The sequence below is a fragment of the Sinocyclocheilus grahami genome, unplaced genomic scaffold (assembly GCF_001515645.1).
Source record: "Sinocyclocheilus grahami isolate Dianchi unplaced genomic scaffold, SAMN03320097.WGS_v1.1 scaffold302.1, whole genome shotgun sequence".
NCBI classification, from domain to species: Eukaryota; Metazoa; Chordata; class Actinopteri; order Cypriniformes; family Cyprinidae; genus Sinocyclocheilus; species Sinocyclocheilus grahami.
Genome location: NW_015505481.1, coordinates 999,847 through 1,010,457, shown reverse-complemented (window position 1 = coordinate 1,010,457; position 10,611 = coordinate 999,847). Strand labels below are relative to the sequence as shown.

The window sequence follows — 10,611 nt, the reverse complement described above, 5'->3', positions numbered from 1 at the left end:
AAAATCCTATCGATCTTATTCTTGCCATTAAAGTTGGCACAGCCATTTGTACATTTTATGGGACTGGCTTCCGGTCAAGCATCCGCCTCTGCATCCAGCTATTTTTAGCTGTACACCACGTTTTGTTGCTTGATATTGCAAATCAATGTGTATTACCTTGTTAATTTAATGTATTATTATGAACACACTTGTAGTCCAATGTTGTTATTCTTCTCGTTATTTCCCTATCCACCTTTTTCTTGTCGTAAAAATGGGCGCGGCCATTTGTAAAATATATGGGTCTGGCTTCCGGTCTCATCTGCGTCCACTCCGTCCAGCTATTTTTAGCTGTACACCACGTTTTGTTGCTTGATATCGCAAATCAATGTGTATTACCTTGTTAATTTAATGTATTATTATGAACACACTTGTAGTCCAATGTTGTTATTCTTCTCGTTATTTCTCCTTTTTCTTGTCGTAAAAATGGGCGCGGCCATTTGTAAATTATATGGGTCTGGCTTCCGGTCTCATCTGCGTCCACTCCGTCCAGCTATTTTTAGCTGAGCAAAACAGTTCGTTTTGCTGCTTGATATTGAAAGTTGGTGTGTCTTATCATATTATTTTAATGTATTATCTTAATTATGAACACACTGGTTTGTAGTGCAAACAGTTTTACCGTTTACTGCACGTTGTTATTCTCCTCGTTATTTACCTATAGCGGCTAATGAACCGGAAGTCTCGCCAAAAGGCTTAGGCTTCTTCCGCGTTTAAGGAATAAGGTGGATTTTATTTTATTTTTTTGGTCAAGGGGACCAGGGTGATGCTAACTTTCGTGTTGGCCAACAAATATCACTAAACCATTCTATTACACGTGCATTAATGTGTAGCCTAGTTGGATAAAGGCAGGGTTTGTTAGATCAATTGCACACACTCATTTATAACATTTTTGTTAGAACCGGAAGTCTCACCCATAGGCTTACTTCCGCGTTGAAGAAAAAGGTGGATAGCGGCTAATGAACCGGAAGTCTCGCCAAAAGGCTTAGGCTACTTCCGCGTTTAAGGAATAAGGTGGATTATATAAGGTGGACCAGGGTGATGCTAACTTTCGTGTTGGCCAACAAATATCACTAAACCATTCTATTACACGTGCATTAATGTGTAGCCTAGTTGGATAAAGGCAGGGTTTGTTAGATCAATTGCACACACTCATTTATAACATTTTTGTTATTTTTTTATAAGTGTATAGTGTAAATTTAAATGTGTTTAATAAGTGGCGTTCCAACATTGTTCATATTTAGTAAGTTCACTGTTTGTATCCCTTCAATGATCTTGACCACACAGCCAGAAGCTGTTTGAAAGTCTTCTATCGTCAGCATTTCCTATCGCTCCGGTACGATTTGGACCGAGCGAGCGCTGTTTCGCGCTAATGAGCGATGAGTGGGACATTACACACCCGGAGCGGATTACAGAAGGCTTTGAGCAGAAAACACGCCATTCCAGCCCGCCTTTCGAACTACGTGTTGCTTGGCAACAAGCAAAGCTTGGCGTTTTGGCTGGAACTATTTTATCTGGCGGAGAGAAAACAAACAAACAACCGGCCGATTCTTCTTGCTTTTTTTTATTTTTATTTTTTTTTTAAGCAAGAGTTTCGTGCGATATAGGCTATTCAGAAAAGCATCCTTGCTTTGTGATTTAATTAAGCAAAAGGACATAAATAAATCGCACAGCGAAATAATGTAATGTTTTCTTAAACAAAAACGCTTAATCTCAAACTGGAGCTCAATTTTTCCATATTAGGGCATAGATAGTGGACTAAACGTACCTAGAAGCAAATGCGTATGGAAAACCTAAACACCGACACTGACAAGTCTAGCGAATAGGCAACGGGATATCGGGCGTCCTTTTGTCTCCAACAGTAGAAGAGGCATTTTAGACTTCAGCAGCATATAACCGCACTCCAATTCCCCCCTCCCAGACAGATTTGCCCCAGCACCTCCTCTACATTGGCCCAGCAGCGGCTGAACAGCGTCCTTGCACTTTACTAGGCTGGTAACCACTGCCACCAGCTCAACTTCTTCAGCATCGCTTCAGCCGCCTCTGCCGCTGCTGCCGGAGCCTACCTTCAGTCTCCCCGTCCAGTCCGCTGGCTGTCTACATCGGATACACAGTCGTCCGTCGTTTTTCTTCAGTTAGACACAGGCGTATGTGTGTTTTTGATTAATCTGAGGACATTTCCCATAGATAAGAACAGTCTGCACCAAAGACGGGCTTCGGGTTTTACCCAAAGATACATCACCGAGGTAAGCGACACAAATGTGAATTCATATCGATCTCATCTTTTCCGTGATTGACTCTTGATGACAGTTGACATAACTTAAGATGTTAGCGTGACATGTTAGCTATTGATATCCATGCATTCTTATTTTTTGCATTTTAATATTGTTTTTTCCACTCCCTCCATCACCGCTGTGGCTGCTAGCGATTTTGCCGGTGTTACATAAAACTTCGATTTTCTGCGTCCTGCTTTTATCCGTCCCTCTTTTTTGATTAATAAAATCACTGGGTTATTTAAATGTAGCCCATATTTACAGGAAGGAGGAAATGAAGAAGCCTGCAATTCAGCCTCAGCCTGCAGTAGCTTCCTAATAGTTTGATCTGCTCTGGGAAACCTAAATATACCCACTGGAGGTAACTGAGATGCAGCAAGTCATGTTGGTCTTCATCAGATGATCATGTAGCTACAGAAAGTGTGTTATCACATTTATTGTCAGATATGATTTCTCTTCTTTTTTAGTTCTTTCCACACCAGTGTATCAGTTAGGACACAACATACACGTATCATATGTGCTTTAGTTTAGTAATTGATACATTTTGAATCATTTAAAAAAAAAATCAAACTGAAATGTAATCCTTGCTATTTAGATGCAATGTGGCGATGACCTACATCATTGAACGACCTACATGAAGAACTTGGCTTGGGAAGTTCGTCCTGGTCCTCCATCTAAAATGTTACACTGTCCTACTGTACTGATAGCCTACACATAATATTATGAACAAACCAAAAGCATAAACCTGATGAATAGTATCATTCATTCATTTAATCTAAGATTTGATGCATCAATAATATTTGGTTCATGATTAATGGGTGTGGGAAAAAAAGAGGTTTATGGCTTGCGGCAAAACTGCTGTATATTCTGGGACACTATTGATTATATTTTTGTATAGGGCATCAGTGAAGCACTGAAATCAGTGTATTTACCTTCTGGCAATAACTGATTCCTGCTACCATTGTATTGGTGCACAATGTCACATTTAAAAAGTAGTTCTTGAATATCTCCATATGAACGAATGGTTTGAAAGAAGTGAGAAGTTTTACAGTTTGCGAAACATCTTTGTTCCGCCAACCATTTCTGAGCATCACGTTTGATTTGAAAAACGGCACAATCTCCCAGCTGCTCTGAGTGTGCTTAGTCTCAGATAGTGAAATCAGAGCTTTTAGAGTGCGAGGCTCCAGTGTCTGGCTGGTGTTGCTGGGAAGCGCTTAAAAGGCTTTATGGGACGGATGTAGAGAGGCAGCAGAACACCTGCATGCTGAACTGTCTCTGCTCTCTGGCTCACACATGCCCTAATGCTGGACTCCTCTCAACACTCTCCAGACTCAAACTCTGGTCCCCCTTAACTCCTGCTCAGAGAGGAGGAAGCATTAGACAAGCATCTAATTACTGAAATCTTTATTTATTTGAAAGCCAAATACATTCATGCTGTACGTCTCAGAACAAAATAGGGAGGGGAGAAAACAGAATATGTGCGGTTGCAGTATATTCAATGTTGAAATGTTTTGTCAGGTAATCTAAACTGTGATTCATGTGGGGACATGTGATTTAACTTGTTTTTTTGAGTTAAAAATCAAATGCAGCATGAATTAGCCTTATAACCTTAGACTACATTAAATAAAACACATTTTTAATGGATAGATTAGATGGAAACGGCCCTTTAAGTTAATAACCACACATTTTCACTTTTGTGAAATAAAAATACAAGAGCAGACAATTTTTTAAAATTAAATTAATGAATCAAATGCTAAATAAAATATGTATCAAATATGCCAATAATTGCTGGAAAAGCCCAAAATAAATGATTGTGGTAGTCAAAGCAACTGAATAAACATTACAAAAAGTGGTTTCTTTGTTTATTTTCCTATCATGGAACATATGCAAACAGTTCAGCATGGGCATACAAATCACATTCATCCATTGTATTGGTGCACAATGTCACATTTAAAAAGTAGTTCTTGAATATCTCCATATGAACGAATGGTTTGAAAGAAGTGAGAAGTTTTACAGTTTGCGAAACATCTTTGTTCCGCCAACCATTTCTGAGCATCACGTTTGATTTGAAAAACGGCACAATCTCCCAGCTGCTCTGAGTGTGCTTAGTCTCAGATAGTGAAATCAGAGCTTTTAGAGTGCGAGGCTCCAGTGTCTGGCTGGTGTTGCTGGGAAGCGCTTAAAAGGCTTTATGGGACGGATGTAGAGAGGCAGCAGAACACCTGAATGCTCAACTGTCTCTGCTCTCTGGCTCACACATGCCCTAATGCTGGACTCCTCTCAACACTCTCCAGACTCAAACTCTGGTCCCCCTTAACTCCTGCTCAGAGAGGAGGAAGCATTAGACAAGCATCTAATTACTGAAATCTTTATTTATTTGAAAGCCAAATACATTCATGCTGTACGTCTCAGAACAAAATAGGGAGGGGAGAAAACAGAATATGTGCGGTTGCAGTATATTCAATGTTGAAATGTTTTGTCAGGTAATCTAAACTGTGATTCATGTGGGGACATGTGATTTAACTTGTTTTTTTGAGTTAAAAATCAAATGCAGCATGAATTAGCCTTATAACCTTAGACTACATTAAATAAAACACATTTTTAATGGATAGATTAGATGGAAACGGCCCTTTAAGTTAATAACCACACATTTTCACTTTTGTGAAATAAAAATACAAGAGCAGACAATTTTTTAAAATTAAATTAATGAATCAAATGCTAAATAAAATATGTATCAAATATGCCAATAATTGCTGGAAAAGCCCAAAATAAATGATTGTGGTAGTCAAAGCAACTGAATAAACATTACAAAAAGTGGTTTCTTTGTTTATTTTCCTATCATGGAACATATGCAAACAGTTCAGCATGGGCATACAAATCACATTCATAAATCCTTAGTACATACAAATAGTGTGAGGTGCTGATTTAGCAAGATTATTAATTGCAATCCTCATCAATTGATGCAGCTGTTCAAGATAAATCAAAATAAAATGTATGTTTTTGTATGTTACATTTACATTTTGAGCCGGCACAATTTGCCTGTCTAAAAACTCCTTAGGGTGGCTGTTGAAAGAATCACAGAGTCATGTAAAAGATCCACTAAAGCAATTTAAGTACGAGCATCTGTTTTAGGACACAATGTGCAAAACCCATCTTCTTTCTTGTTTAGGTTTAGTTTGATCACTTCCACATCAAGCCGCAGTCATGGATGAGATGGACTTGCCCCAGATGAAGAAGGAGGTAGAAAGCCTCAAGTACCAGCTGGCCTTCAAACGGGAGAAATCCTCAAAGACAGTGACAGAGTGAGTGTGCTCTCTTTTGTTCTTCACACTGTGATAGTCTCTGTTCCAACCCATATATTTTACGCTGTCGCCCCATATCACAACAGAAAAGATAATGACTTCTTCTATTTTTGTTGCTTTTCGTCACATAATCAAGTACAGAGAAACCTAACAGCAAGTCGTTAGAACATCACCCGTGTATTCTGTCCTTTTATTACACAAATACTTTATTGTAATTGGTCAAAATTTCATTGACCAGTCAATGTTTTGTTATGATGACTTCTAAACTATAAATTTAGTGGTTGTTTTGACAATATATTAGTTCTAGGTTCATTTCTCATATTAGTCTGTGACCTCTCTCTGCATACTAATGCAAATTAAGACTATGGGTAACTGAAGCAATTTTGTGACTCTTTGCTGTGGGTAAAAAAAATTGCACTTTAAAAGGGTAATATTTCAGTATAAACTACAGTGCAATGGTTTTTTAATATTTCAAAAAAAAAAAGTATCTTATTCTCACCAAAGCTGCATTTATTTGTTAAAAATATAAAAATATTGTGAAACCGAATTAGAATTTAAAATGTAGAATTTAAATGTTCTGTTTTATATATTTTAAAGTGTAATTTATTCTTAGGATGTCATTATTTCAGTCTTCAGTGTCACATGTTCCTTCAGAAATAATTGTATTTATGCTGAATTGCTGCTTAAGAAATATTTCTTATTATTATCAATGTTGCAAACAGTTGCTTAATATAGTTTTTGGAAACTGTAATGGATTAGAAAAAGAACAGTTCAAAAGAACAGCATTTATTTGAGATCTTTTTGTAATGAAAAATGTCTTTACTGTCAAATTTGAATAGTAGTGTATATGGTGAACATAAAACCTCAACAATATATATTAATATTGTTGTGTTATCTGTCCTACTTTTTTGTTGTAATGGACTATTTTTAGTGGACGCTTTAAGCTATAAGTACTGGAGGTAAATATAAGTAATACAAGTAAATAATTAATATAATAATAATAAAATGGCTTGAATTAGTATTTCTTGTCTCTCTGTTTATTAATTTGGTAAATAGCCATCTAATATGCTAAAAAAAAAAAATTGCTTTTGGCCTAACTTATCCACTTACCATAGTTCATACCTCATAGTTCCTGTTGTGGAGAGTAATCTAATCAATTTTGTCAGTGGAACTGTTTCCTGATTGAATAACCCTTATGCCACCATGAACTCACTGCAGTTATTTCTGAATTTTCAGGTTCACCTCATGTCACAAATTAGGCTGCCCAGAGGCCAGGTCCTCTTGGTGATTGTTCAGGACAAAGCTAATGCTCTCAGATCTCTGGTGCTTTACTCTCCAATTTGAGAGCAAGCGTGGCCTCTTAGTCACACCCGCCACTGTCACATTATAGTGACATCTCATTTCCCTGCATCCCAGGGCTCTCTTCCTGAAATATTCACAATGGTAATTTCTCTGTTACAAATTACCTGTAGTGAACAGCCCAGTTTACGCCAGCATAGTGGTTCCTTCAGTGTTATTGTGCAGTTTAGCTGAATAAGCAGTTGTGGAGACATAATGTTGGGTCATGATGACTTAATTGCATCTGGGTTTGGATGGAGTCTAGCGTGAGTCTTAAGAATATCACTCTCATCTTTGACACACCATTTCTATTAATGATGGACGATACTTCAGCAAAGAGTTACGTGATTATCACCCTCATTTATCATTTGTTCAACATGGGTGCGAATCTTGCATGGCCCTGATTCCTTAACACTCAGCATCCATGTTCAAAGTCACACGCATCCAGAGCAAATCTCTGCTCTATTTACTCCTAAATAGTACTCATTTTTGCACCAAATGCGAGGTTTGTTGCTTTAAATAGATTACGCAGTTAGCATTGTGTCCCAGAATGATGAGGAAACTTTCTTCCTCTCCTCAGCCTGGTGAAGTGGATCGACGAGTGTGTGCCTGAGGACCCTTTCCTGAATCCTGAGCTGATGAAGAACAATCCATGGGTGGAGAAGGGCAAGTGTGTGCTTCTATAGAAGAGTAGCAGCAGTAGCAGCAGCAGCGGTCGCCCCAGCCCTCCGTCTGAGCCTCCACCAGGCCTGACAGGATCACACGGCGCTTGCTCTTTCTGTTTCATTCCCTCACCATGAATGTACAGCAGTTTAGCATCCACTGCACAACAAAACACACACTCGCACACACATTAGCTCTATATAGTCACTTACAGAACTTGACACTTTGACATGCATTACTATGATATTTATAACCATCAATGTATCTTTATATGCAGTTAGTGGAATTTCTCTTGCCTATTCGACTTCAGTGTTGTCGCCGCTGCTTGCATGCTTGATCTTGAGTTCAAGCATGTAGTGTCGACATCGAAATGCCAGAAAAGGCCTGTTAGACAACATACCGCATGACAGAGGCGAAAAGAAATGGCAAAAGAATGGCTCAAAAAGGCGAAGGCTGCAAATCTGTGAGTTTCCCTCTGTTACGCAGCATGGTCAGTTCTCCTGCAGGCCCGTACACTATTTACACCACACTCAGCACTCTCACTTACAGACTTAGTTTTTAAACATGTACAGATCGTTTTAATTTATTACCTTATTTATGAGCATTAATTTATATATTTATGGTTTGATTCACTACCAAAGCTGTCGGCGCCGACTGCTTTAGAAGCTACAATGGACCTGCTGTTGTTCAACTGCACCCTTCCTTCCTTGAAAGCTAAAGGATAAAAAAAAATCGCATCTTGCCAGGTCACCATCGAATACTGCCTTGTACACAATTTCCTTAAAAAGAATGTATGTGTGTTGTGAGGGACTAGTAAACCATCAGCACCCTTAAGCATTGAATGGATATGCAAACGGAGAGGTTGTGCACTGGCCAAGGCTTTTTTTTTTCTTAGATTAATAGCTCAATCTGCATTTATGGCAAGGGTGTGGGGTTAATTTATGACTTTTGATTTGTTCATGTTTTTATATATTCAAACAGTAGAAACCTGTCTAATTATCTAGGTGTATTACATATGAGAATGCTTTGAGAAAATATGCATAAGTAGCATATAGTTTAATAAAAAGCAATAAGTGATTAGATTTTTTATTGAATGTTTTACAAAACATCTTATTAAATAAAGTAGAGGATTTTTAGACAGCTTTAATGTCATTTGTGTGTTTCAATTGGGTGTGTGTCATGGGTTTGGCAAGTTTTTGTTTACATAATAACAATTACTGATTACAGTAACAATATAACACATTAATTTAGTTTTAGAATGTACTAATACAATAATAAATTATGATATTATGATTAAAAAAAACTATAATTAATCATGTCCCTTCACCCCATTATGAAGCCCTGCACATGACATGCAGGGAAAATAAAAACACATTGTTGCCATGAATTAATGTAAAAAAAAAATCACCACTTTGTACTAATTTGTTCCCTCATTTTAGTTAAATCGTGCCATGATTAAAACCAGTAACAAATTACTACAACATGGCCACAGTTTAACCAAAATGAGGGAACAAATTAATAAAACATGGCCACAAATTAATAAGTTGTGGGAGCGAATTCTTAATTTGTGACCACAATATCTATTTTTCTGCAAGCAGCCATATGCAGGGTTATGTACCGCTGTACCTAAAGTTCACAATAAGAGTTTTTCTTACTGTAAGAACCGTACAAGCTTGAATGATCACCTTTATGTTTTTGCAAGCTAAAGAATAAGGGAAGCAAAACAGCTTTAGACAACTGAATGGTTTCAAGGTTTAGAGGTGAACTGCTGTTAACTTTACACAGTGTCGTAGAAACACGACACTCTTGGCTTGAGATGCTGAAAAACAGCAGGACTGCACAACAGCTGCATGTTTACACAGACCAACAATTAAAAAAGATCAGACAATAAACAAGAATGTTTCTTGTGTGAATGGCCCCCAAGTTTCGAACAGCTTGACAGACTTGATTGAATGACTGCTGTTGACTGTAGGCAGGTCATAGGATTATCTTCTATGATATTTATATAAAAACAATAGATTGACTTCTAAAAACACTTTTTATGTTTATTCAGTGCTTTCATCACATGTAATCTAATGTGGTCAAAAGATCTTCATTTGGGGGCTTTTCTTAACAAATATTACATTAACATTTATTCATTTTATAGATGCTTTTATCAAAGGCAACTTACAAATGAGGAATACAAGCAATTCATCCTAAACAATCTTAGATGTCCTACTGAGAGAGACCGCTGTCTTTTAACAGATCTGGTATCTATTTTGTAAAAGTAAGCCATAACACAGCTTTAGTACAACAAGACCACTAACACAATGAGCACAGTCTGTCATCTTTTGATCCGCATTCCCAAATCACTGCAAAAAACATCAAATGCTCATTCTCAGTTAAATAATGGAACACTTGAGGGTCTTTTTCTCCCAACTAAGGGAATCTGCATTCCCCATTTATTGGTGAGTTGCACAATTTTTTTCAAATTTTAATAAGCAGCAGTTTTTTTTTAAAGAAATAATAATAAATGACTATGCAAGAAATACTGTATTTGATTAGATTGTCTTTTCAAAATTGTATTCTTATAATTAATTATAAGCTATATAGCTTTTCTTATAATTAAGCTTTTTTTTCCATTATAATATCAGGGCAGCTGTGCTGACATTTTTTACATTGTCCCTAAAAGAATATATAAAATACATTTTAATAAAAAAAATAAAAAAATGTTCATCATAGATAAGAGGTTTAATCAAATCATTGTATGAATAAACAGTTTTTTTTTAATTATTGGAGAGGACAAAAAATGTTAAAAAAGTAAAACAAATAAATGTAAGAAAAAAATATAGACTTAAATGTCACTGGTCTGCTTGTATACAGTATAGGTAACACCAACTGAACTCTCATTAACCTGATTTCCAGGGGCCATCTCTACTTCAGGCTCCATGAGTAGTTCATTTAAGAGTAGGACTCAGCTTAAAGGGGTCATATGATGCGATTTCATTTTTCATTCTCTTCGG

At 37.0% G+C, this 10,611-nt stretch overlaps 1 protein-coding gene across 1 annotated transcript; it reads left to right on the top strand.

The window, feature by feature from the left end:
- Positions 1 to 1,643: 1,643 nt before the first annotated feature.
- Positions 1,644 to 8,710, top strand: LOC107601259 (guanine nucleotide-binding protein G(I)/G(S)/G(O) subunit gamma-13-like). The gene is made up of 3 exons (XM_016293373.1): positions 1,644 to 2,279; positions 5,476 to 5,608; positions 7,527 to 8,710. Exons 2-3 carry the CDS (start codon positions 5,511 to 5,513, stop codon positions 7,630 to 7,632), a joined length of 204 nt encoding a protein of 67 aa, XP_016148859.1. The 5' UTR covers positions 1,644 to 2,279; positions 5,476 to 5,510; the 3' UTR covers positions 7,633 to 8,710.
- Positions 8,711 to 10,611: the final 1,901 nt, after the last annotated feature.

Bases quoted from the DNA above. Each gene is read 5' to 3' on its own strand.
- LOC107601259 (XM_016293373.1), top strand. From the start codon at position 5,511: ATGGATGAGATGGACTTGCCCCAGATGAAGAAGGAGGTAGAAAGCCTC. The intron at 5,609-7,526 runs GTGAGTGTGCTC...TCCTCTCCTCAG, and splicing joins TCCTCAAAGACAGTGACAGA to CCTGGTGAAGTGGATCGACG.